Source organism: Mangifera indica, chromosome 6, assembly GCF_011075055.1.
Source record: "Mangifera indica cultivar Alphonso chromosome 6, CATAS_Mindica_2.1, whole genome shotgun sequence".
NCBI classification, from domain to species: domain Eukaryota; kingdom Viridiplantae; phylum Streptophyta; class Magnoliopsida; order Sapindales; family Anacardiaceae; genus Mangifera; species Mangifera indica.
The window spans coordinates 8,417,726-8,443,950 of NC_058142.1; the positions used below are offsets into that span (position 1 = coordinate 8,417,726).

At 32.9% G+C, this 26,225-nt stretch overlaps 3 protein-coding genes and 1 pseudogene across 10 annotated transcripts; all 4 read left to right on the forward strand.

The window, feature by feature from the left end:
* Positions 1-266: 266 nt before the first annotated feature.
* On the forward strand, positions 267-3,188 carry LOC123218057 (protein MAIN-LIKE 2). Its single transcript, XM_044639261.1, has 5 exons — positions 267-936; positions 1,225-1,592; positions 2,109-2,270; positions 2,356-2,751; positions 2,846-3,188. The coding sequence occupies exons 1-5, from the start codon at positions 546-548 to the stop codon at positions 3,047-3,049; spliced, it is 1,521 nt and encodes a 506-aa protein (XP_044495196.1). The 5' UTR covers positions 267-545; the 3' UTR covers positions 3,050-3,188.
* A 1,212-nt stretch (positions 3,189-4,400) lies between these two features.
* On the forward strand, positions 4,401-14,643 carry LOC123219815 (serine/threonine-protein phosphatase 7-like). Of its 6 annotated transcripts, none has more exons than XM_044641804.1 (10): positions 4,401-4,559; positions 4,808-4,987; positions 5,069-5,119; positions 5,365-6,003; positions 10,798-11,268; positions 11,766-11,906; positions 12,643-12,741; positions 12,910-13,044; positions 13,710-13,878; positions 13,946-14,643. In XM_044641804.1, exons 2-10 carry the CDS (start codon positions 4,826-4,828, stop codon positions 13,951-13,953), a joined length of 1,875 nt encoding a protein of 624 aa, XP_044497739.1. In that variant the 5' UTR covers positions 4,401-4,559; positions 4,808-4,825; the 3' UTR covers positions 13,954-14,643. The 6 variants fall into 6 exon arrangements, with proteins under 6 accessions (XP_044497739.1, XP_044497741.1, XP_044497744.1 ...); XM_044641806.1 differs by having other exon boundaries at positions 4,405-4,554; XM_044641805.1 differs by having other exon boundaries at positions 4,407-4,564; positions 4,812-4,987.
* Positions 14,644-14,813: 170 nt separating this feature from the next.
* On the forward strand, positions 14,814-15,850 carry LOC123219816 (annotated as a pseudogene).
* Positions 15,851-21,960: 6,110 nt separating this feature from the next.
* LOC123219817 (5'-nucleotidase SurE-like) lies at positions 21,961-26,120 on the forward strand. Of its 3 annotated transcripts, none has more exons than XM_044641813.1 (11): positions 21,961-22,072; positions 22,234-22,500; positions 23,051-23,145; positions 23,519-23,586; positions 23,678-23,721; positions 23,949-24,026; positions 24,112-24,265; positions 24,897-25,049; positions 25,160-25,267; positions 25,427-25,492; positions 25,769-26,120. In XM_044641813.1, exons 2-11 carry the CDS (start codon positions 22,241-22,243, stop codon positions 25,883-25,885), a joined length of 1,143 nt encoding a protein of 380 aa, XP_044497748.1. In that variant the 5' UTR covers positions 21,961-22,072; positions 22,234-22,240; the 3' UTR covers positions 25,886-26,120. The 3 variants fall into 3 exon arrangements, with proteins under 3 accessions (XP_044497748.1, XP_044497746.1, XP_044497747.1); XM_044641811.1 differs by having other exon boundaries at positions 21,969-22,067; XM_044641812.1 differs by lacking the exon at positions 21,961-22,072 and having other exon boundaries at positions 22,079-22,500.
* The last annotated feature ends 105 nt before the right edge of the window (positions 26,121-26,225 follow it).

Here is a 26,225-nt window from a genome sequence, read left to right on the forward strand (position 1 = left end):
GCTCACATATATTAAACTAAAATTACAACATACACACATCATATGTCAAACCAACTTATCATTTTTTATTTTTACAGGTAGTCTCGGACAGACTTATGGACCTTACCTGTAGACCCCTAACAAGGCACCGACACGAGCCATGAAATTATGGGCTGTTCCTTTTCTGGACGGTTCATGCCGACCCTTTGTTAGATTTAGGGGCTATTTTGTTTGTTATAAATTAAGATGTCCTGAAATTAATTAGGAGTATTACTCGGGGTCATCTGGTAATTGCTCCGATCACTAATCATATTCCCTACAATACAAATGGATAAAACGACATACATCACAGCGACCCTTACATCAAAACGACGATGTCGTTCATCCTCGCTAAAAGCCCCAGTCTCAGAAACCGACAATGAAAACCATAATCTTCTACATCTCGTTTCCGAGTAATCACTTCGGCGACTTGTCTTCATTATATCCCCGGCGGCGATATCTCTGTCGACGGTTGTTTTTGTAGATCCGATTTGCAATTACATCCTTCTCCATACAATTATTCTAAAATGGATCTCGTGGAATCATTGTCGAGTTATCCGGGTCCAATGGATCCGACAGTCCTGTACGACCAAGAGCAACACGTTTCATCGGCTGTTTGGGAGGGCCAAGACCGTGGCACGCTGCGTTGTCATGAACACACATCGAAAATCGACGGCTGGAAGCTCACGAAGAAGCAAATCGAGTTGGTGACCAAAGCAGGATTCGGACATTTCAGATTGATCGGACAAATTAGTTTGAACAATCCGCTGATTTCTGCTCTGGTTGAACGGTGGAGAAGAGAAACCAACACCTTTCATTTACCGCACGGTGAGATTACTATCACTCTCGATGAGGTGGCGCGAATTATCGGACTACGTGTTGACGGAGAAGCCGTCGTGAGAGATAACAGTTTGTCAGGTACTGGGAGGAAATTTACCATCCCCTATCCTATAATATAGTAGATAGATTTGATTTCTATGTTTTGTAAAATATATACATGTGTGGCATGGCATGATAACATTGGAGATTTATTACTGGGAAATTTTATCATATAGTTTCATTAGTATATATTCGGAAACTTTTGCTGGGGAGGATTCAGGGAACCTGAGTTGAGGAGTGCTTGTGGATTTTTGAGCTATTTCTTAATTGATTTGATTTGTTCTTCAAAATGTTGTTTAGCTTTTTTATTTGGTTGCATTGAGTCAGGTTCTCATATGGAAATTTGTGGAGATCTATTGGGGAAATTTCCGAATTCGGATGCTAAGGAGATAAAGGGTGGAATGGTGAAACTGAGTTGGTTGAAGGATAATTTTTCTGATTGTCCAAAAGATGCTAGTGCTGAAGAAGTTGAGCAACGGACGCGTGCATTTCTGTTGTATTTGGTGGGAAGCACAATATTTGCTACAACATCAGGGAATCTCGTCCCACTTCTGTATCTTCCGTTGTTCAAGGACTTTGAGAAAGCTGGAAAGTATGCATGGGGTGCAGCAGCTCTAGCATTCCTGTATAGACAGCTTGGTAAAGCTTCCATGAAATCTCAAGGTACCATCAGTGGCTCTTTGACACTACTACAGGTAACTTGCTTTTGATTTTCTGTTGGGATTTTAAATTTTATATGACATTCTCTACAGTAGTATCGATGCATGAAGAAAATATATGTGATGTGAAACTTGTTACCATGTCCTGAACCATGTTTAGCAAACTCAAATAAAGAACTAAGGTCCTTGACAAACCTGCAATCTTTGGGAAATTGTGAAGGTCATAACTTTTCTCCAAGTAGTTAGCTATAACAATTGAATAGCATATCTTTTAGAGCAAACTACATGCCTGAGTTGCCTTAACGGTTAATTTTTAGGTTCCTGTGGTACAAATTATAAAATAGAATATAAAACTTATTAAATGGAAACGTAAAACTGGTGAAACATTGACAAAATCTTACGTTTAATAGCTATCAACAAGCTTTATGGAATGACTCATTTTTATGATGGAAGGGACTTATTGTTGCAAAATTTTTGAAATGTTTTCATGTTAACATCTTTTTTTTTTGGGGGGGAAAGTTGGGATTGTTATATAAAGCATTTCTTTTCCAGTGTTGGAGTTACTTTCACCTGAACATTGGCCGACCAGAGCTTAAGCAAGACTTGTCCCATCAATTTCCACTTGCTCTTCGGTGGAAGGGAAAACTAAATAATCAAGCTAAATCTGATGTAGTTATGTACAGACAGAAGTTGGATGCGCTGGAGCCAACTGATGTAAGTGTTTTTACTTGGTGAAATTAGACGTTGTTATGTGGATATTTATTTCTTGATATCTGATGACCAAGGTTGATATAAACAGATTAACTGGACTCCTTACACAAATTTGGATGGAAGCATACCAGATGAGATTAGAGGAGATCTTATGCTGGGAAAATCTAGAACAACCATTATTTGTATGGATAAAGCTGAATGGCATTTGCCTGAACGTTGTTTGAGGCAGTTTGAGTTGTGTCAATCAATTCCACCGGATGTGCAACGACGTGAGAGTAAGAGTAATGAACTTGATACAGAGATAGAATCGTCTAAAAAATTGGATTTGGAGTTGCAAGAGTGGTCAAATCGTCACCAAAATATTGTGGGTGGTTTGGACGGTGGGGAAGATGTAGATGAAACCAAATACACTCAGTGGTATTCAAAGATTACCAGGAAAAAGCTTCATAGGCAAGCATTTGTTCCATCTCAGTTTCAAGAGTCGGTAAGGATCCTCTTTTCTTTCCTACTCTTTAATCCATTTTGAATAGCCTTTCTGGCCAAAGTAAAGTATATTGTATAATGTATGACTTTCGCAGGTCGCCGAAATGATAAAAATACAAGAAATTGCATATGCAGCATCAACAGAGAACTTGAGTTTGAAAAACAAGGTAGCATTGGAGAAGATTAAAGCAGTAGTGGATAGATTTCTGGCAAATCGAGTTGGAGGTTTGAAGGTGCTTGAGAAGCGGAAGCGATCTAGTGAAGATGATCCGATCGATGAGGATGTCTACCATTCTTGAGTGCCATGTATGTACTAGTTTACCAGCTCTGCTAACTGGCAATGTATATTTATTTGTTAATGTAGCCAAATTATTTGAATCAATTGTATCCTTTCTGCAATCAGACGGCTTGACTCTTCAGAAATACAGTGCTTTTATCTAATCATGCATATAGAGCTCTTAATGGAGAGATTGTTACCGGAATTTGTCAGATTTGGTACTTACAGTTTGTAATAATTTCACAATGAAAGTTGTTATTAAAAAAAGATCCAAAGGACCACCCAAGGTTGAGTGAAAAGATAAATTCTCACTTATTAATTTTCAAAAAACTTAAATTCATTCATCTATTGAAATTCATTGTTAAAGTTAAGGGTAAATTTGTTATTTAGCTAAAAAATTTTAAAAACTAAAAAATTTATTATATTTTTCAAGTTTAAAAATGTTACAATTTTCTTTCACTTAAAGTTTGAAATGTGATCATTTTTTGCTCTAGGGTTTTAATTTTTTTCCTTTATTTTTCGATAAGCTTTTTGTTGATCTCTTCCTTCAAGTACTCTCTCTCTCTCTTTGACACTTCCTCTACCTCTAGACGTCGTCGATTTCCACTATCGACAATGAACGATTGCTAGATTTGAAACCTACAAGTAGGTTTAAATCGGGATGTCGACGATGAATGGCTACTAACAACGATGGACAATGCATGAAGGAAGGTGAAGGATGATGCGTGAAAAAGACGATGGACGGGTGTGAAGGAAGGCAATTGATGACGAATGTCATCGACATCTAGATTTGAAACCCACTCATGGGTTTAAATCCAATAGCCATTCATTGTCGACAATGGAAATCGACAACTTCTGGAGGTAGAGGGAGCACAAGAAGGAGAGAAAGTGCTAGGAGGAAGAGATCGATAAAGACGATGATGAAGAAGCTCACCAGAAAATTAAGAAAAAAAATTAAAATCTTAGGAAAAATGTAATAATTTTTTATTTAATATTTTTAACTAAATAACAATTTTATTTTTAATCCTACTAGTGCATTTTAATAAATGGGTAGATATCTAAGTCTGTAAAAATTAACAAATGGATTTTATACTTTTACTAAACTTTGGGTGAGAAATAATCCATTAATCTTAGAAAAATCTATTATTGCAACAATATATTGTTGAACCAATGAAGAGACGATATTGAGTCACTGTTGTTTATTCTACTTTTTAAAGCCATAAAATTTTTAAAGAAAAAGTTGTAAAATAATGCAAGTCATAAAATTTGTAAAGTTTCACTAAATTTATTAGGTGCGAAAATGTAAAATTTCTAAACTATTCGGGTTTATTGTATGTATTCAAATATAGAGGGATGCCTCTCTTCGAAAAAAATTTGAGTAAAACGACATACAACTTAACATCTTTTGGTGTATAACGACAATGTCGTTTATCTGTTAATGTCTCTCGTCTCAGTAACCGACAGTCAAATTCGTTGCCAACCTTCGGTGATTCTGAAGGCTTCTTCTCCGGCCAGTGATCCGTCGCTGTTGAGTTACGCTATCTCTAATTTTCTTCTTGCTAGATCTCAATTTCGATCCTAGTTATTGTTGTTTAGTTTTCGTTAAATCTCCATATCGTTACGCTATTATCGCATTTCTTTTCTTTCTTCAACTACTCTCTATCTTTTTACTGCCTGCCTTTTGGCACACATGATCTTGCACTTTTTGATAATTAATAAATGATATTGGAAAAAAATTTTGTTTGTGATTTAATAATTTATTTATTTTGGTGGTTTGCAGTTAGTTTGTTGACTAGAAATGGACCTCCTCGTATTGCAAGGGGACGTTGATGAGTTCAGAGAGATTACGGGAATCATCAATAGAGATATGGATTTGGTTACTTTAAGTGATGAGAATCTTCGTCGTGTATTTATGATTTTCGAAATAGCATTTGGAGTGGTCAATGCGCGAACAAAGCCGGTAGATAGAGAGTATAAAAAATTATCACTTCATTTTTTTATATTTATTGAATTTTTTGTAGTTTTATGTTAAATTTTGCAGGTTACAGAGGCGGATTTGGACCAGTTATGGTGTTCTAGTGTTGACAGCATGGTAAGAATTGCTTGTTTGGATTGAGAGTGGGATGATGAGGTTAGGATAGAACTGAACAGAATAAGAATGAAGTATATCAATCTATGGAGAGAATTGCTCTAGGGCTTATTATCATATAGGTTGTAAGATGAGGTTTATTTTTTCTGATGCTGTTACTGGTCTCTTAATGAAGAAAAGAGTCTTATCACACAATAATGTTAAGCCACAATTTTTTTAACTGAATGATTGCAATATAATCTGTGCAGGTGGCTGTGGCCAAGCAGGTATTTGATTATGCATCTGAGATGACTTTTCAGGACTTAGATGAACAGTGGAAGCAAGCAGTTCTGGGAATGTTAAGAGGTGCGCGCAATGTAATCAGTAAACAAAGTGTGCTTAACTCAACTCAGCAAGGTGTAATCGAGGAACTTCTAGCTGAAGTTGGTTTAACAAGAGATGAGAGACTGTTAGTTAGTGAATTAGAGAGCCAAAGCAAGGAACATGACCTTTCTGTTGAAGCATGCTGTAAGCCCTGTATTTCATGGCCTCGCAATGGACGTATAACCGTGGAGTGGATTCAAGTTCTTATTTCAACCTTAAAGTGGTCTTCGTGGAAAGACCCTAAGGAGTTCCATAATGTAATTCCTGTCACTGTGGTGAAAAAATTGATTAATGCTGCTTCAAAAATCATGAGAGGTGAAAAGAATTGTGTCAAAATCCATGTTAAAGAGGATTCAGAAGTTGTTATAGTTGGTGACATACATGGACAATTCCATGACCTGATTGCTCTTTTTGAAGAAAATACTGGATTTCCTTCTGATCGTCAATATTTTGTCTTCAACGGTAATTATGTTGGTGGAGGCTCATGGGGTTTGGAAGTACTTCTAGTTTTGTTGGCTTGGAAGGTATGATGAAGGTTGTATTTATATTGGATTTACTTTATTATTAACCATACTAAATTTATCTTTGAGTTGGCACAAAAAAGTCAAAAAAAAACATTAGAAAATTATATAAACTTCTTGTTATGCATGTCTTTGTGTGTGCCTTTGTGTACGGACTGTTGTATGCTGGTGGATAGGTTGTTTTTTGTCTTGTTAGGCAAGCAACATACCGACTTTGTGTGGAGAAGTAAAGCCTATTCACTTGATTTCATTGATAGGTAAATTGTATAATGTATAGGAGGGGACCTATTCTAAATAAGGATAAGATCCTTAAGTAATAGGAGAGAATTAAACTAGAAATATTTACAATATTTACATATAAATAGGAGATATTCGCAATAATGATAAGAGATATTTTAGGAAATAAATGAGAAATATAATATATAAAGATAAGAGATATTCCAAGGATGCTAGTGGAGAGATATTAGGAATTTCATCACTCCCCCTCAAGTTGTTGAGTGGATATTTTCCATTCCTAGCTTGTATGTTATCTTTTGAAACCTCGGATTTGGCAATTTTTTAGTCAATACGTCAACCAATTGGTTTGTTGATGACATGTAGGGAGTTATGATCGACCCATTTTTTAGTTTTTCTTTGATGAACTGTCAATCATCCTTAATATGCTTGTATTTGTCATGTTAAACTAGGATATGTGCTATATTGATAGTTGACTTGTTATCACAAAATAACTTCATCGGTCTAGTCACTTTGATCTTTAGGTCATTCAAGATAATTCAGAGTCATAGAAGTTCACAAATTCCATGTGTCACAACTTGAAATTTCGCTTCTGCACTTGATCAGGCTATAATGTTCTGTTTCTTATGTCTCCAGGTGACTAGATGTCTTGCAAAATAAGTACAATATCCATTAGTAAATCTCTTATTTGTTAGAGATCTAGTATAATCTATATCATTATATCATTCTACAGTTAGTTTTACTTCTTTTTTATACAAGATAACTCTCCCAAGTGTAAACTTTAGGCATCAAAGGATTTTTGAACCGTTTGAAAGTGCTCATCCTTTGGGTCATGTGTGAACTAGCTTATAACACAATAACATATGCAACATTGGTCATGTATGTGAAAGGTAGATTAGTCTTTCCATCAGTTGTTGATAGCACCTTGTGTCTACTGCCTTTCCTTTCTTATCTTGGCTAATTCTGTGATTTGGATCTATTGGAGTGCTTGAAGGCTTGCTTCGTGTTCATGTTTCTTTTAGCAAGTTGAACATATATTTTCTTTGAGATACAAAAATTCCTTGTTTAGAGTAAGCCACCTTAATTCCTAACAAGTATCTTAGTTTCCCAAGTTCCTTTCCTTAGACAATCGATTCCTTAATCTTTTCCATTATTTTTTATCATTTCTAGTTACAATGATATCATCAATATAAATTAGGAATATAGTGATTTTTTTTTACCTGAATGCTTCATGAATAAGGTGCGATCACCTTGACTTTGTTTGTAGTCAAGTTGAATCATGGCGTCGATGAATTGTCCAAACCAAGCACATATTTCAAGGCTCAATTTCGGCCCTTTATACTTTGGCCTAACTCATTATTCTCTTTGACTCCTTAGGCCCAAACAGCCTGAGGTATGCTTGAATATCTTCACTCAACCCCACCACAAACACTCTCATCAACCCTTCTTTGGATATGCTATGAATTGCCACCAATAATCTCTCAAATTGCTCCTAATATTCACCTACTGTGTTGATTTGCTTGAGCAAAATTAATTCTTCCTATAGCGATCTCATTTGGGTTGGTCCAATTTGAAGTGCTAACAAAGCTCTTAATACAATGACTAACCAAAGGCCATACTTTCAAAACACAATAAGATAGATGACATCCGTTTTGTTTTATTTGTTTTATTGATACGAAATTACTTTTTTGCATTAGCTAACCAATTAGAGATGTATATGAACTAGTCGAGCCTGAACACTTTTTAGTTTGAGTTTAGCTTGAATGAAAAATGATTTGGTTCAAGTTCAGCTTAAGTTTGCCGATTCAAAATGAATGGTAACTCAGGTTCGGCTCAAATGAAAAATGGTTCGGCTTAGTCCGATTTGAGTTCTATTTGAGTTCATGGCTCAAATTCGTGATTTAAGTTTGCAGCTCATTAATAAAATAACGTCATTTTTACAGTTAACATAGCCCTAACTGAGCCGCGAACCAAACTTGAACTAAATTAAACTATCCTTAGCTCACAAGCCGGACCGAGTCAAACTCCCTCTAGCATGAGTTTGGCTTAGTTTTAAAAAAGAGCTGACCTTCCTGACTTAAACTTCGCTTAAATTCAAGCTAAACGACTTCAAGCTAAGTTGAATTAAACCGACTATTAAGATCAAGCTAACCTAGTTTAGGTCTAGCTCTATAACCAACCAAATGAGTTGTCACTAGAAGACATGAGAAGTTCAAGCTGTTGCGTTAATTGCCCATGTTGTTGGATTTAATCTATTTTCACCTATCGTGGTGGTTGTTTGATGTGTGATGAAAGTTGGTTTGAAGTGTTCGGGGGTTGGCCAATCTGTGATGATTCACTGACTAACAAACTAGCTTTCTGGTATGTTGAGGGTTGGTTCATGGTGATTGTGGGAGAAACATAAGTTGGTTTGGTCGAATTGGTTTGAAAAAGAAGAAAACAAGGAATTGTATACTAGTGTATTGGGTTAGGAACCATTAGAGTTGTGGGGTTGGGTGGAGTTGGGTGGGGTGGTGTTGGGTTTGACTAAATAAGTTTGGGTTAGTGTTTTTTATATAGATGGGTTGGACATTATAGGTGGTATAGGTGGGACAGGTTTTTTTGTGGTTAAATTGGTTAAAAGAGTGGGTTTGGGTTAGGGAATAAATGGCATTAGGCTTGGTGTGAGCCAGTTGAGTTTTGGCTTTGGCCTTGAGCTTGACTTATTGGTTTGTGGATTGGATTTTGAGTATTGAAATGAGTTTGGGTTTAGGTTGGGTAAATGGGTCGTTGGGTCAGGTCGGATTGTTATAAATTTTTTCATCTCCTTCTTTTCTTCCTTCTTCGGCCTCACTATTTTTTTTTAAGAGTTTTAGCATCAATTCCGTCGAACCTGGTGATCAATTATGTCTCCATTGATTTCTCCTTTTCTTATTTTTGTTTTATGTTTTTTTCATTGTCAATTGCTCGTTCCTCCCTTATTGTCAATTGAAGTAAAACTCTAGATGAACCAATGGATTTCGCCAATAGGATATCACTAAAATCTATCATTCCTTTCTTCTTATGGTCGTTTTCCACTAACGGATTTTCAAATAACCTCAAATTTCCCTCGAGAACATTGGAATCAACAAACTCTGCTTCTTTTCCTTTGTTTCTCCATCGAATACAATTAGGATGCCCTCACTAGCCAAATCGTCTTCTTTTACCATTAGGACATCCCATGACTTGTGTTTACAATCATGGTTTGAGTCTTCCTTGTTTCACAACGAAGACAAATTTTGTTCTCCCACCTTTCTCGGATTTCCCTTTGTGCTAGTCATTGGACGAACCTCTATAATCCATTGTCATACTTGATGATATCAACTCTTTCCATCCTCAGAATCATGACCGCTTTGATACCAATTTGTTGATACCTTGGACCTTTAATGCTTGAATCACAACACTCTAGCAAGTAACACACAAACAATCTATTTCCAAGGAATTAAAGTAGACCAACACACCAGAAATTAAATGAAAAACTTGCACTAGTGTATTATATATGAGCTAGAAGAAACTAAAAACAATAATTTGTCAGATTCGAGAATGCTAGTACTCTCGTTAAAAGGCAAAAGCCTTACCCCAAAATACCCTTCACAATAATCCTCCCTCTTTTCTCTCACCTTCCCTTTTTATTCTCCCTTCTTCCTTTAATTGTTTCACCATCTTCACTAACAATATTTAACCACGTGGAGGTGTTGAAATGATCCTGAGATTCTCCTGGACCACCACTTTTTTGTTGCTCCACAAACTGTTGGCCTTCCCATACACTTATGATTCGAGCTCTATCATATTTACTCAACACTTACGTATAAATGGGAAATATTCTCCATAATGATAGAAGATATTTTTGGAAATAAGAGGGAAATATTCTCCATGATGAACGAAGATATTCCATGGATGCTAGTAGAGAGATATTAGGAATTTCGAGGCTTTGCATTATTTTCTTGAGGATTCTGCTTATTTTCTAATATAACCTCTTTCATAACTCTTATAGATATGCTTCTAGCTAAGTAACTTGGAAAAAAGATGCTGCTACAATTTGCATGAGGTTATTGACTACTTGTTCTTGGTAAATACTATACACTTGGTGAAGTATTGTAAGTTGTGATGTGAAAATAATTAACAAATTCTTTCAAGTTTAAAAGGTCCAACTAGTTTACTGTTTGAGATATCTTTGTATGGGATTCAAACTATCTATTGTTTAATAAAATAATTAATTGGCTTTGACTTTACAATTGATTGGAATAAGCTATGAAGCTCTAATTTACTTGATGATAGTATAGAGATCTGTAATAGAGGGTGAGGGAGATAATTTTGATAGAAAATATTGAAATGTTTTGTAAATTATGTTGAAATTAGAAACTGCTACATTCAAAGTCCTGTTCAGCTTTACTTACTTTTCTCAAAATAGTACATATCCTCACATTTGCTTGCCCCTATCTCCTTTTTATTTTCCTTTGTGGTTGTTGTGTTATAATTTAAATTTAACTATAATTATATTCTTATTTTTTTCTTTCTCTTGTTATTTTGATTTCTGAATTACAGGTCCTGATTCCTCATAGGGTATTTTTACTCCGTGGAAATCATGAATCAAAAGATTGCACATTGACAAATGGTTTCTGGTCAGAGATATGCACCAAATTTGGCTTAAAGGAGTGCAAAAGTGTCTATGATAAATGCTTGGAGAGTTTTAAAGCATTTCCATTGGCCTCAGTCATTGCTAATAGCCTTTACACAACACATGGGGGACTATTTCGTAGCGAAGGCAGTGGCAGTTCAAAAAGTTCTAAAAGTGTAAAGAGAAGAAAGTTGAATACTTTATGTTTGGGTTCTTTAAAGGAGCTAGCTAAAGTTAATAGATTTCTTGAAGATGTGCCCGAAAATAGTTTATTGGCCGATGTTCTATGGTCTGACCCATCTTTGGAAACTGGAATTAGGGAAAACAAAGATAAAAGATCAGGTCTGCTGTGGGGTCCTGATTATACTGAGGAGTTCCTAAGTGAAAACCATTTAAAGGTAACAGTATATAAATTGAGTGAGCTTTTATTATTAGTTGCTTGAATTTACCATAAACTTGCTCAGCTGTTTTTATAAATTCTATATCAATTATATTTATATGTCTGCCAAATAGATAAACACAGATAACATCTCATTGTGTTCTGCTACCATATCTACCTGTTGCATGTTTCTTTGGTTCTTATTTGAAGTAAAAGCAACCTTCGTGATTTGTTTTTTCTTTTGGTTCCTTAGTTATTTTGTTCCTCGGTGCTCTAAAATCTATTTTCTCAAGATTTAAGGTTGAGGCTTTTTTCCCTTTTTTAAGAAAAATGAAACAATGTTAAAGCTACAAATTTAAGAAATACCATATTTAGGTATTTAAAAATGCAGTATTGACTGGGTAGCAAGTTCTCTTTTTCCCTCTCCCTCCCTCCATACCTTTTTGTTGTAACTGTTGATAACAGTAAGAATTGCCATTCTAAGATTGGATGAGTTATTGTCTGTTGCTGTTGCAGTTGATTATAAGATCACATGAGGGTCCTGATGCAAGGACTGGTCATGAAGATTCTAGAAATTTATTAAATGGGTACAGCAAAGATCACGATGTAGCATCAGGGCAATTATATACTCTGTTCACTGCTCCAAGTTATGCACAGGTTCAAAATCTTCTGCTTGTATCTTGCACTCTTCTAGTTTTACCTTCTAGTTTTAGTTCTACGTAATCCTGATCAACAGTTTGTGTTCAAATACTTTCTAAGTTGTATCTATGTTTATCAATTCTTATTCATGCTTCGATGACATCTGTCCAATTGTTCAATATTTACCAAATGAATGAACTGATCTCCTGTCTGTAGTAGTTGTTCAAAATCTGGTACATTAAACTACTAATTTCCACTTTCAACGTTGCAATAAATACCATAATGTTCTGGGTTATTCATATATTTTAATTGGATGATGTAAAGGACTAGAATTTGGTCTGATATTAATTTAAGTTGTTTTGTTCTAGGAACCCTGTTCTTTGTAGCACGGGAGTTTAGACCAGCTAACTTAAGAACAAAAAATGCCTTTTCCCTTGTAAAAATTCTTTATCATACATTGTGTTTGTTTTCTTGTTCATATATAGCTGTTTTGATTATTTAGCATTTATTGGATTTGTATGGGGAAAATTTTATTCTAATTTGCTTAAACCTATTTCAGTGTAATAGATATACAGCCAAAGGCTTAAAGTTGTCTTGTTTTAGGAACCCCGTTCTTTGTAGCACGGGAGTTTAGACCAGCTAACCTAAGAACAAAAAATGTCGTTTCCCTTGTAAAAGTTCTTTATACATGAGTATCATTTAAATCTTTTAGAAAAAACTAGATCTGACACACTTGTTGCCTTTCCATATGCAGTTTGGTGGATTTGATAATGTAGGAGCATATGCAGTCATAAAGCCTCCTAAGTTTGATTCTCCTATATTCCTGCCACTCAAAGCAGCCAAAAGACCCGAGGTAGGAATTAATTATTGTTTCCTTCATCTCTGATGTGGATGAATTTCTGCATGGTCAGGATCTCTAGCTGTAGATTCAGGAGATTATATATAATTGTTTTGATAGTTTTCTTTTTTTATTTATTGTGTGTGTAAACATATGATTAAGCTGATTCTATCTGTTTCATAGGCACCTCTTTATGATAGTTTTCTTTATGAAGACTTTGATTCGGATGGAGCAGAAGATTTTGTATCAACGGATTCTGAGGAGGAACACAACTTGACATTGAGGGATGCTATTGAACCACGAGACATGACTTTGATGGTAAGTTGGTAATATTGCTTTCAAGAATTGTAAATCATTTTTTTCATTTGTGCAACTGGAAACATCAAAAAGAATTATTATAAGTATGTTCATGACTTCAGAAAGTGTATTACTTATTCATTGTATGATGCCATGAAAACAGAGGGTTGTTGCAGTGAATGAATGGTTTATTACAGTATGACTAGATTGAGTTCCAGTTGAGATTTTCAATCGAACCAATCATAGATTGAATGGATTTGATTGAAATATTAAGTGTGGCTCACTGTTTTTATCTAATTAAATAATGTGTATTGAGATTGGAGTGGTTTACAGTTTTGATTAAACTTGTCATGTATACAATATGTTTGAGACTGCTGATTTCGCTTTGCTAATGACAGAATGGTTTATAACACATCTTGTTTGTTTTCTTGTTCATATATAGCTATTTTGATTATTTGGGATTTATTGGATTTGTATGGTGAAAATTTTATTCTAATTTGCTTAAACCTATTTCAGTGTAGCCATCGGTTCTGAATATGTCATGATAATCAAATCCTGAACCAATTGTGCTCAAGTATATCTTCTTTTTTACTTTTGGGCCAGGAATGATTTTCTTGACTTTTCATATGCTGAACTTTTGAAGCATCTTATTGACTTTCTCTCTCTCTCATTCTTGGAATGAATAGGAGACCAACATAGAACTCAATAAAAAGATGCTAGCTCAAGGAGAAAAAATAAAACAATTGGAGAGCCTTGTTGAAGAGTTAAGAAAAGAGCAGGGTGATCGCGCAAAGAGGATGGAAGACATGTTAAGTACTCTTTTACAGCAATCATCTCACAAAGGTTGTGGCAAAGGTACTGTTTAGAACAATTTTTTTTCATTGAATATGGATATTGATTTTATGCTCATGAAACACTGCAGGTTCATGAATATCAGAAGATAGACCTCAGAAGTGAACTGTAGTTACATAACAGGAAGCACTGGCAGCAAGTGATTTATAAGGCAAGAGAAACTTTATGGTAGTTGGTAGCTTTCGAAGTCAACAAACGTAAAAGATAATATGAACAGGGGAGTATGTTGAAGAATTTAAGGTGGATGATCACTGTTGGAATCAAATCTTGAAATTTTCCAGATTAGGGCAAAGTTTTGGTCAATTCTGTACTTCATGAATCAACTGAGGTAAGGTAGGAGCAGAGTGCAACTCAGAACTTCCAATTTAAAACTAGCAGTGCTTGTGATGGAGAAGAAGTGTTAGAAGATTGGCAACATGGGATGAGATGAAGATCTTTGAAACGTTGATGTTCTATTAGGAATCTTCTTTTTTACGAGAGTGTAGTATTGTTTAGGAGAATTTAGCCTTCGGATGAATGTTTTGTATGCATATCAGAAGCCAAAAGCAGTTTGACAATGCTTTAACTGGAAAGTGTATATCATCATCGACAATTTGGTGTATCCACAGAAAGAATTGGGAAAATTCAACATGTCTGGGAAAGATGTATAGGTTATATTCTCCAGAACAGTAGTTAGACTGATCTAAACTCTGCCATCTTATGTGGTGGAAGCATTGAGCTGAAAATAAATGAAAGCACAGAGATGCGTTCTAGTGTCGAATTTCAAGAGCCTATTGTCGAGCATCCAGATTGAATCCTTTTTTGCCTTTTAAAATCTTTATCTCTGCATTGAGTTTAAATGCTGGGTTAGTGTAGAAACTTTTGTGTTACAGTTTCGCGTCTAGCGTCTCTGGACATGGCAGATTGCCCGCACAAGATGGAAGAAAATCTATACTAGTGCATCTCAAATCCAGGTAACTTAAGAGTAACAACATTTGTAAATCATCATCAGATATCATAGGTTTGCATGCACCCTCAAAATCAAGCACCTTGAGCAACCCTAAGCTCAACGAGCATCTGTTGATTGATTAGTAAGGAGGAATGTCAATGAGCAAGAAAATTACTCTGAAAAGCTCCGACGATGAGGCCTTCGAGGTGGATGAAGTTGTTGCGTCGGAATTGCGGACTATTAAACATATGATAGCGGACGATTGCGCCGACAACGGAATTCCTCTTCCTAATGTGACCAACAAGATCCTGTCCAAGGTCATCGAGTACTGCAAGAAGCACGTCGAGGCCACCAAGGCCGACGAATGTGCTGTTGGCATCAATGACGAACTCAAGGCCTGGGATGCCGTGTTCGTCAAAGTCAATCAGGCCACTCTTTTCAATCTCATTCTCGCTGCGAACTATCTCAACATCAAAACTTACTGGACTTGACTTGCCAAACAGTTGAAGACATGATTAAGGGAAAAACTCCAGGGGAGATTCGCAAAACATTCAACATGAGGTTCGTAGGAAGAATCAATAAATAGGCTTTTGAGTGAAAATTCTGAAATGAACAGTATGTGTCAAACAGTGGTTATTTGGCTTCTGAATTGAAAAAGTAGTCTCTGTAATCACCTATATCTAATTCCTCTAAATTTAGATGCGGTTGCAAAACCTGAAGAAGTAACCCATCATCATCATTTTCCTTCTCTCCTCCATCTTTGTCGAACGTACGCGTTAAATGGAAGAGGGTTTTCTTATTGCTGAGAATTTGCATTCTCTTAACCTCACTCACATTTCCTAGCCCTCTAATATCAAGCGCTCCTCCTCTTAAATGTTTCAAATCTTTCAAGCATGCAGGAGTACTACATGCTTTACTACCTTCACTACTCCTGCAATTTTCGATGAATTCACTCAATGTTCTGAGTCAAGTTAATTTCTCAATTGCCTTGGTCATGTAACTTAATCATCTTGTTCCAGGATTAATCAAATGCTGCAAGTTTATCAACTTCCCCATCCCTTGAGGCAGTTCTTTAAGCACTTCACACCAAGAAATATCTAAAGTTTGCATATTGTATAACTCACATAAAGTCTCCAAAGTTTCGATGTACTTATCCTAGTGTAAATCTCACCACCACCAACAATTAATGTCTCTCAAGTTTCTGTTGAACAATTTCGAAAACTTCCCGTGAATAGAAAACCTTATTTAATTATTTCAATTCACCCAAAAATAAGGACAAAAATAAAAGCAAGTGTACCCACAAGGTTACATGAGCCATATGGTAAAGACATGAGACAGTAGTATTTGTTGAAGTTGTTAATTTTCCTGGAAGTTTCTCTTTGTCTTGATAGATGAAAACAGAAAATACAAAAAGAGATTTGAATCTTATACCCACACTGATTCTATTATACGAAATTAGTGAAAAATGATATGAAATGTGATTCGACTATCATATTTGTGATGAACTTTGAAAAATTTTGTGCATTCATTGCCTGTGCTCTTTCAAGCAAAATTTTCCTTTTTCTTTATTTATTCTATTGATAATGTCTTTTACATAATATTTCTTGTTAATGTTATTTACTTGAGGAGCCAATTTATGCAGGAGAGATTGCTCAGTGCTGCAAATTTGTTCCTTATCATGTTGGGAGCAATGCCTAGAGCAAGTTGAGATTAAGTTTACATTTTGCCAAGAGATTCGGAAGTAGATGGATTATCTTAATAAATTGGTAGATTTTATATTTTCCTGTTAATTGTATAATTTTGTTTTTTGACTTTGTATTTGTTAATTTTACCTTATGAATTGTTTAGACTAGACTTAACTAGCAGTTCATGTCATCGAATCGTATTCGTATCGTGTTAGATTTGTTTCAAGTCAAAGATTTTCAATCCAAATTTAAATCGTATTAAAAATTTTTAAACCTAACCCAACTCGGATCATGTCTACGTAAACTTAACACAATTCAAATTGACCCAAAATTGTATGTTATATTTATAGCATTTTAATTTCTTTCTCAAAATACTTAAACATACTATGAACAAGACATATAAGATAACAATCTATCTTATCTACAAATGACCTATACAACTACGTAGCATGACCCTTTAAACAAGTCAATAATCTTAATTATAAAATCTTATTTTCACTAAAAATATAATATAAAATTTTTTTAATAAAAATAAATTTGTGGGTACAACGTCTTTTTGTGGATACATAGAATATATCACAAGCGTTCTATCATAACAACTTTCTAAAAAACATATTTGTTAAAATCATATTGAAAAAATATGTTTTCGTAAGTGACACAAAATCTCTCAACCTATGAGATCTTTATATCCCACTTATATTCCAAAGTAACATTTTATCTTATATATGTTCAACGAGATCTCTATGCCATAAAACTTCATCACCGCAAAGACCTAGAAAAAATGCAAATAATTTCTCAAATTTCATAAAAATCAATGATATGTTTTCTTTAAAATTCTGGTCTCAAACCCTATATAAAACACATCTCAAGCTTGTAATTGTTTTCACATATCATGTACATACTCATGTTTTGACACTCATGCTTTCCCGTTTTATTGTTTTGTAAATAGAAGATGAGTTGGGGAGGTTACAGAAGGAGTGTAAGTCAATTGAACTAGTATGCATTCCCTAGCACTTTACGATGGAAAGATACATCTCAACAACTTTTTTTTGTTCATTTTAAATAATGACTTAAGTCTTAGCCAAATTTTAAAATTTAAACTCCCCACATAGGTGAGATTGATTCTAACAACTCATCTCACTCATTATAAATAAATTTACTTTCTTTCTAATCATAATTTTATTTTTTAACGTGTTTTCTTCTATTAGAAAATATAATTTTTAAAAATGTAAAAAATTTTGAACTTAAGCTCGAGTTTGCTAAAATCTTAAAACTATGATTGGAGCTCAACTCATAACTGTTCAATTCAAGTTTATTCGAACTAAACTGAAAATCAAACTCGAGTTAGATTGACTTAAATCCAATTATAGTCTTTAAAGTATTCAATCTCAACAAAATTCACAACTTAATCATCAAAACAACAATCAAATTTAAGCTCAAACTTCTCATTATCTAGACACAAACATCATTCATGAAGTTAATGTTTTAGAAATTGATCAACACATTTTAAATTAAGATTAAACTTAATATTTGTATCTAATATTTTTTTTTAATTTGATTTTGTGTTTTCAAAGTGAAATTTTACATGGAAGAGATAGAGATTGACATGATTGGTTGTTAAGAGTTTTTCTTTTTCTTTTAATTAATTTTTATTGAAAAATTAAAAATGAAAGTAAAATTATATTTAATTAAATCAATTAAAATTATTTATTATATTTATATTGACTCCATCAAATATTGATAATTTAATTAATTTCTTATTAGCAAAATTTAGTGAACAAACTAATAATTTTTTTCTCTTGTTAATCCATTATGATTTTGTGTTTTCTTATTAATAAATATCATAAAAGGAAACAATAAAACTATGTATACCTACTTTGGATACACAAATATATACACATTTATATGTGTCATCATATGATTGAATGATTTTGAATTAAGAATAAAACAATAACCAATCATATGATGACACATATGAGTGTGTATACATTTATGTACCCAAAATAGGTACACATAGTATTGCTCAAAAGGAAATGATGTTATCTTTTGACTAGGACTTGTCCAATGACAAGTCACCACGCTGCCTCGACAAAACTAATAATTAAAGGCCAAAGGACTTATCCCCACCCAAGGTTTGCTCAAATAACAACAAAGTTGCACCCAGTAAGTTTAAAAAACTTAAAGTCCTACCTTCTATTAAAATTTACTGATTGGGTGAAAAGTAAAAATATTATTTAACTATAAATATTAAAAAAACAAAAAAATTATCATATTCTTATCTTTTAATTTAAAAATTCAATGATTTTTCTTCATTTAAAATTAAAAAAATGATCATTTTTTCTCTAAGGTTTTCTTTTAATTGTGTGAAGCTGACGAGAGAGAGAGAGAGAGAGAGAGAGAGAACACTGATGACAAAGTAGAGATGGTCGTCAAAGAAGAGAAAAAAACCTTAGAAAAAATAATCACTTTTTAAATCTTTAGTAAGAGAAAATTGTTAGATTATTAAAATAAAAGAAAAAATATAATAAATTTTTAATTTTTTAAAATTTTTTAGCTATATTATATTTTTACTCTTAACACTCATAATAAATTTTAATAAATGGGTGGATATTTAGGATTTTAAACTTAATAAATAGAATTTTGTTATTTTAACAAACCTTGAGTGGTAACAAATCTTTTGGCCAATAATTATATTATATTATAATAACGTTACTAATCACCTCACGTTTTAATTATTTCATCAGAATTGATTCTCTTTACTATTTTTGAAACAATCCCATCGAAAGAATTTGTAATTTATTCCATATAAATTGATTTTATTTTTATGTTTCATAAATACCTTGTAAATAAAAGTGTTTTGAAAATTGAACTGGATCGATTGATTTAATCGGTCAAATTATAAATTAGTTTATAATTCAATTTAGTTCAATCTAGTTTAATTTATATATATATATATTAACTTATTTAAAATTCAATCAAAATCAGTAAATCTGTTATATTGAAAAAACTATTTAAAATAAAAAAATGGGTTTACATAATATTATATAATTTTTCTCTTATTAAAACTTAAAAGAATTATAATTTGTAAGATTTTAAATGAATTAATGATAAAATTTGTAATTAATTTTTTCTTTTTCTATGTAATGTAGTGTCAATTATTTAATTAACATATTTGAAATTATATTTTATATATTTCGTATGTTTTATATTTAAAAAATGTAATAAAATTTTGATATTATTTAAGAAATATATAATAATTTGATAATACATTAAATTAGTTAATTTTCTAATTAAATCAGTCGAATCACAAATCAATAAGATAAACTATTTGACCACCTCCAATAATTCAAAAACTTAAATACCTACCCATAAACTAATTTCTGTAATAATTTTCTGTTAAAAATAAGAGTAAAATTATCATTTTACTGCTAAATTTTAAAACCCTAAAAATTTATATAATTTTCCCTTCTTAGTTTGCAAAACTAACAATTTTCCCTCACAATAAAACTTTGAAAAATTGCAATTTTCTCCTACGATTTCAAATTTTCAGGTGAGTAATTGATCCACTAGAATCTGATGACTCAATAGCGACGAAAAAGCATCCAGAAAATGTTGATGCTTTTGGATGATGATGCGTCATCCAAATTGATGTTTTCGGATAACACATCATCATCTAGATCAACATCTCTGGACGACAAAATGTCATCCAAAAGAGTCGATGCTTTTGAATCATCATCCAGATCGATGCCTCTAAATGATGAAGTGTCGTTTAGAAGCATGACAATGATGCGCTTCTGGAGGCTTCTCTTACATCGTTGAGCCATCAGATTCTGATGAATCAGTGACTCACCTATGAAATTGAAACCCTAGGGGAGAATTGTAGTTTTTTAAAGTTTTATTATAGGAGAAATTGTTAGTTTTTTAAACTAAAGGAGAGAAATGATATAAATTTTTAAGGTTTAAAGTTTAATAAAAAAAATGATAATTTTAACCTTACTTCTAATAGAAAATTTTAATAAAAGTTATTATATGAATAAATATTTAGGTTTTTGAACTATTATAAATATGCTATGAGCTTTGACCAAAATTTGGGTGGGAAATAGTACTTTGCCCTTTTAAAAACATGGGTAAAAAATAAATTCCATTGATTTGGAAGGGCCAATCTAAGCCTTTAATAGAGACTGGGAAAGTACCAACTTTAATATCTTTTTAATATCTTGCAATATTTAATATTAAATCAATTACTATTTTAATCAGGATAAGAGTTTTATATTTCTAAAATTATACACCACAAATTGACTTGTCAATTATGAATGAAAATCTATGATATAATATAAAAAACACATTACTTAAAAAAAAAAACATAACATATTTTTTTAAAATTAAGTGTTGTTTGGTTGATAGTAAAGATATTTAGATTATTTTATGGTAATATTTTATTATTAATGTTAATATAATAGTATTGATAGAAAATATAAAAATAATTTTTTTAACAATTCTATTTAGGTATTTAAAGATAACCAAAGTAACATTGATTTTTTATTATTATATTCTTATTTATTAATTTTTTAAGATAAAAATATTTTTATTTTTAATTAATATAACTAATAATATAAAAAAATATTTTATAATAATTATACTTAAAGGTAATTTATCTTTTATTGATTATATTACTCTGTTTGATTTATAATTAATAAAAGATTTTAGTAATCTTTAATTACTAATTGTGATATAACATATAATATTCATCTTAGATATTAAAAAATCACAAAGTTAATCTCGATTGTATTATATTTCTATTTTTACTTATTAATTTTTTATGATAAAAACACGGTTATTTTCAATTAATATAATAAGTAACTTGAAAAATATTTTATAATAATTATATCTAAGAGTATTTAAGTAAAATAACATTATAATATCTCTTATTACCTCTAATTAAACACAATAATTATTTATTTTTATCAAATTTTATTAATATAATAAAAAAATATATCTATTAATATTTAAGATAATCTATTTTTATAATAATTTTTAATTTTTTATAATAAAAAATTACTAAAATCAAATGTACCCTAATTCCTCAACCATCACTATATAAACATTGTTGACATTTTAATGAAAAAAAGCTTTGATTTATGGTTACTTATTAAGATACATCAAATCATTTTTAATTAGTAGTTTAGCTCATTGAAATAAATTCAACTAGGGGAATTAAACTGATAAATCTTAAGATAATTACGTATTAGATAAGTTAAAATTTTATAAATATAATAGAAATTTGAATTTAGACTTTTTCTCTAAAATTTTAAAGTATTTTATTAGTTTTAATAATCCCTTAAATAGAATAAATTCAACTTTATATAATTGCGTATGGTTTTAATTAAATTTAATTGTAATTAAAGAAAACAACAAAAGTATCATTAATATCGTATTAATATTAAGAGCAATGATCAATGAAGCGTAATTATGATAATATAGAATCTTAGAGAATTTGTTGTGTATCTCAAAAAAAAAGCGGAACTATTCCTTCCTCTGTTCATGATCATTCCCCATTTTTCAACATCATCTCTCTCTCTGTAAAGTAACCCCGTTAAACCCGGGCCATTTCTCTGTTCATCAATCTGTTAGCTTTTCATTTCTTTCATTTACATCCCCCTCTGTCTCTCTCTCTCTTGCTTTCTCCTTTAGGGTTTTGATTTATTTCATCAAGAGCCAGCTTTAATTTGCCATGACTTCTGTCAGGAACAAAATGGTGCCTCCTGGCTTTGTGTCCAATCTTGAAGAGGTGCTTCTGAGCAAGAAGAAGATGAAGAATAACAATGAGGATGGAGAGCAATCAAAGGAGGACACGTCTGATTCCACTGAGCCTTCTACGTCTGATTCTGATAGTTCAAAGCCTGTTGTTTTGGTCACTAATGGCGATGGAATTGAGTCCCCTGGCCTTGTTTATCTCGTTAAAGCTTTGGTTAATGAAGGCCTCTACAATGTCCATGTTTGCGCTCCTCAATCGTGGGTTTATTTTTCTTCCATATCTTTGTTTATTTTTATGCCTTTTCTATTAAAGTTTAAATTTTAGCATCTGGGATTTGTTAAATTTGTGATTTTTCTCTTTGCTGGTTTATGTAACCATATGGGTTGTTTGTAATTTATCTATTTTTTTTGTTTGTTTCTCCTGATATTTTTTCTTTCGGGTATGTGAATTTTGTTCGGTTATGGATTTTATTCTGTATTTTATTGCTTTTTTCTCTCAATTTTTTATTTATTTATCTGGGTACTTGCGATTTGCTTCGATTATGAATGCCTTCTGTATTTGTTATTTTTTTAATGCTTTTGGTTTCTCTCAATTTTAGTATTTGAGGATAGGGTTTCATTGTCCAATTTGATTATTTATTGGGTTTTAAATTGATCCTCTTATCTGGGTAGGATTGCTTTTATTGGAGTTTGTTGTGTTTCTCAATTGGTTTTGATATTTAGGTTTGTCAGTAGCTTCCTTTTTGTTACTAGTATTGTACTTTGGTACGTTTTGGTGATTTGTTAGTTTGTGAATGGATTGCTTTAGGGACAAATCAGTATCCGGTCATTCTGTGACTCTGCAAGAAACTATTGCAGTTAATTCTGCTGAAATCAATGGAGCCACAGCATATGAAGTTTCAGGTATGGCTGCAGATATTTATCATCTCAACTTTTCATGAAAGATGCTTCAGTGTGATGTTATACAATGAGGATGTAACATTATCCTAATTACTGTATATTTGAAAAAATTAAGGCGTTTCTGTTATCCAATTATGGGTCATACGTGTATCATTTATGCTATTCTTGTAAGATCGAGTAAATGCAATGTTACTTATTGTCCTTCCTAGTAAATACTGAGTTGTCTCCTTTTTGCTTGACTGGTGATGAACTATTATGACTTTTCGATAATATTTGCATCATTTTATGGATGTAATGTGTGGATTTGTTATGGTTATGTGATTTAGTTCCATTTGTTGGTTGTAGTATAAACTTGTTGTCGGTGCTTGTTAAACAGGGACTCCTGTGGATTGTGTGTCATTAGCACTATCTGGGGCTCTATTTTCCTGGTCAAAGCCTGTGCTGGTAAGCACTTATGTACTGTCATCCTTGTTTGTATACACGGATTTCAATTTTAAGTAGTTTTCTTGGAGTTTTTATATTTTATGATGTTCAGGTAATTAGTGGAATCAATCGAGGCTCAAGCTGTGGTCATCACACGTAAGTTGTTTACATATGCCCTTGTCGTATTCCAATCAGATTATGTACTCATTTATAATGTTTTCATTCAGGATTATATTTGGAGTCATTTTACTTGCTTATGTGATTGATTTTGAATATCTACCACCTAGTGAATGTTGCTAAAGAGCTGTGATTATAATCTCTGGTTAATCCTTCCCCCCTTAAATGGAAACTGAAATTACTTATGTAACCTTGAAATTCACCAGATTCTACTCAGGTGTTGTCGCTGGAGCCAGGGAGGCATTAATTTGTGGAGTACCATCTTTGTCTATATCCCTGAACTGGCAAGTGTCCTCTGTTATATGGGATGTAATTGTAGTTTTTTCAAGTCATTAATAACTGAATATTTGGTTTTTTGTTCTTTGATAGGAAAAAGGATGAAAGCCAAGAAAGTGATTTCAAGGATGCAGTCACTGTTTGTTTACCTTTGATTAATGCAGCTATTAGAGATATTAAAAAGGGAGTTTTTCCAAAGAGTTGCTCTCTGAATATTGACATCCCTACAGCTCCATTGACCAACAAGGTTTGCACTCTAATGTAGTCTATGAGAAATATTAGATTTTATCAGTGGTTCTTGTGAGCTAGCTGTAGTTATGATGGTAACTTTTTCATATGGACGGTTGAGATGATTTTGGTGGGATTGGGGGAAAGGGGGGATTAGTTCTAGTAGGGATGGCAGCTGGTCTGGTTTGGGGTCCATGGTGAAATTCTTCAATAGATTCCATCTTCATCTACCACTCTGTAGAGCTGACAGGTCATCCTTTTAATGCACAAATTATTGTTCCCTTTCATCAGCCCACTTTTTATCTGTCTTTTTCCTTTAACTTGATCATTCTGGTTTAAACTTTTTCCTTCTGTTTCGCCTGATTCCCTTTCACTATTTTCCCTTTTTCAACAAATTATTAAATAACATGGCATTTTTCCTTCTCTAATTTGGCCGGCCCAGGTTTTTATTGGCATGCAATGGGTATCCTTTATTTGGCATAAAGTGACATGCATATGTGTCAAATTCCCTTTTTGCACCTAACTCGCATGATCTCATGGCAAAGTCATATTCTGTATGGGCTTTTATTTATCCTGTGATTTCCAGTGTTACCATTTTTAACATTTTACTGGTTACTGATATGTATATTGCCTTATCTCATGCTTGACAGGGTTTCAAATTTACCAAGCAAAGCATGTGGAGATCCACTCCCACCTGGCTAGCTGTTTCAGCAAACCGGCATCCTGCTGGTGCACATTTCATGTCTAACCAACAAAGTCTTGGCATCCAGCTTGCACAGCTGAGCCGAGATGCCTCTGCTGCTGTGAGTGGCCTACATAAATTGCATTCTACTTATTTTCTTATTATCTGGATTGCATATTTTATATCCTTGGTGTCCATTTCAAGAGATTTTATGTCTCCTGTTTCACTCAGGGTGCAGCTCGCCGTATAACTACACAAAAGAAGAATGTGGAGATTGAATCAGTCGGAGTTGCTGGCAAACCTGATACAAACCAGGTCAAGAAGTTCTTTCGATTAGAGGTAAATCAAATTTTTACCCCTGAGATTGAATTTCGAACCCACTCTTGTACAATATCCTATCAACATGGAGAATGAAGTAAATTTAGCCCTTGGTCATTCACAAAACAATTTGTAGTTCTAAATTTACCCCTGAACTGAATCAACCATGGTTACCTGCAGTTTCTGGATAAGGAGCAGGAAGATACAGACGAAGACCTGGATTTCAGAGCGCTTGAAAATGGATTTGTAAGTTAAATCTATCTTTTCCTGTGATCTGGTGAAATGCATTTCATCTTGTAGAAGCCACTTTATACGATGTAAAGTTTCATTGAAACCCAAAAATAGGCTCAATGGATAATACTCAATTCTGTTTTTAGCTAGCTAACATTACCAGACCAGCATCAATTATTGAAAGCGACACTGTTTATTTCCAACCGTGGATCCAATTGTTTCAATGTTCCAGAAATTTCTGCGAATCTCACTTTCATCTAATGTGTTGTTCATTTTCGTTTGAAATAATAGGTGGCAGTAACTCTTCTATCGCTTAAACCGCAAATTGAGTCAGATACACAAGCAGCTGCATCAGAATGGATCTTGACTGCGCTCAACAGCGATGAACAAAGTTCAACACAAACATAAGAGAGATTCAGACGCTTTGTACACAGTTTGATGACCAATTGTTTTTTTTTCTCAGTTTGTATGTTTTTTGGTAGCATTGGCATTTGGGTGGCCTTATTTGTCTTAGTTGATACGAAAAATGTAATTGCAAACAGCCGGGTGGTAAATTTATGACAATAGTGTTGCTTAATTAATTTTGTATCTTTTGGACCAAAAATGTCATCTTGAATATGCAATTTGTTTGAAGTTTTGAAAATATTTTGTTTACTCGACCAACGAAATTTTATTATTTATTCTGATTTTTCTTCTAAGGAGAAAGATTTTTTTTTTCCTTTTAAACCATATTAAAATGTTACATTTT

What these genes read in the sequence shown, in the direction of transcription:
- LOC123218057 (XM_044639261.1), top strand. Translation starts at nt 546, where the DNA reads ATGGATCTCGTGGAATCATTGTCGAGTTATCCGGGTCCAATGGATCCG. An exon ending in ATGCGCTGGAGCCAACTGAT is followed by an intron (nt 2,271 to 2,355) that starts GTAAGTGTTTTT and finishes TGATATAAACAG; the next exon opens with ATTAACTGGACTCCTTACAC. An exon ending in CATCTCAGTTTCAAGAGTCG is followed by an intron (nt 2,752 to 2,845) that starts GTAAGGATCCTC and finishes TGACTTTCGCAG; the next exon opens with GTCGCCGAAATGATAAAAAT.
- LOC123219815 (XM_044641804.1), top strand. Translation starts at nt 4,826, where the DNA reads ATGGACCTCCTCGTATTGCAAGGGGACGTTGATGAGTTCAGAGAGATT. An exon ending in GTTCTAGTGTTGACAGCATG is followed by an intron (nt 5,120 to 5,364) that starts GTAAGAATTGCT and finishes TAATCTGTGCAG; the next exon opens with GTGGCTGTGGCCAAGCAGGT. An exon ending in TAAGTGAAAACCATTTAAAG is followed by an intron (nt 11,269 to 11,765) that starts GTAACAGTATAT and finishes TTGCTGTTGCAG; the next exon opens with TTGATTATAAGATCACATGA.
- LOC123219817 (XM_044641811.1), top strand. Translation starts at nt 22,030, where the DNA reads ATGATCATTCCCCATTTTTCAACATCATCTCTCTCTCT. An exon ending in CACAGCATATGAAGTTTCAG is followed by an intron (nt 23,146 to 23,518) that starts GTATGGCTGCAG and finishes CTTGTTAAACAG; the next exon opens with GGACTCCTGTGGATTGTGTG. An exon ending in AGAAGTTCTTTCGATTAGAG is followed by an intron (nt 25,268 to 25,426) that starts GTAAATCAAATT and finishes GGTTACCTGCAG; the next exon opens with TTTCTGGATAAGGAGCAGGA.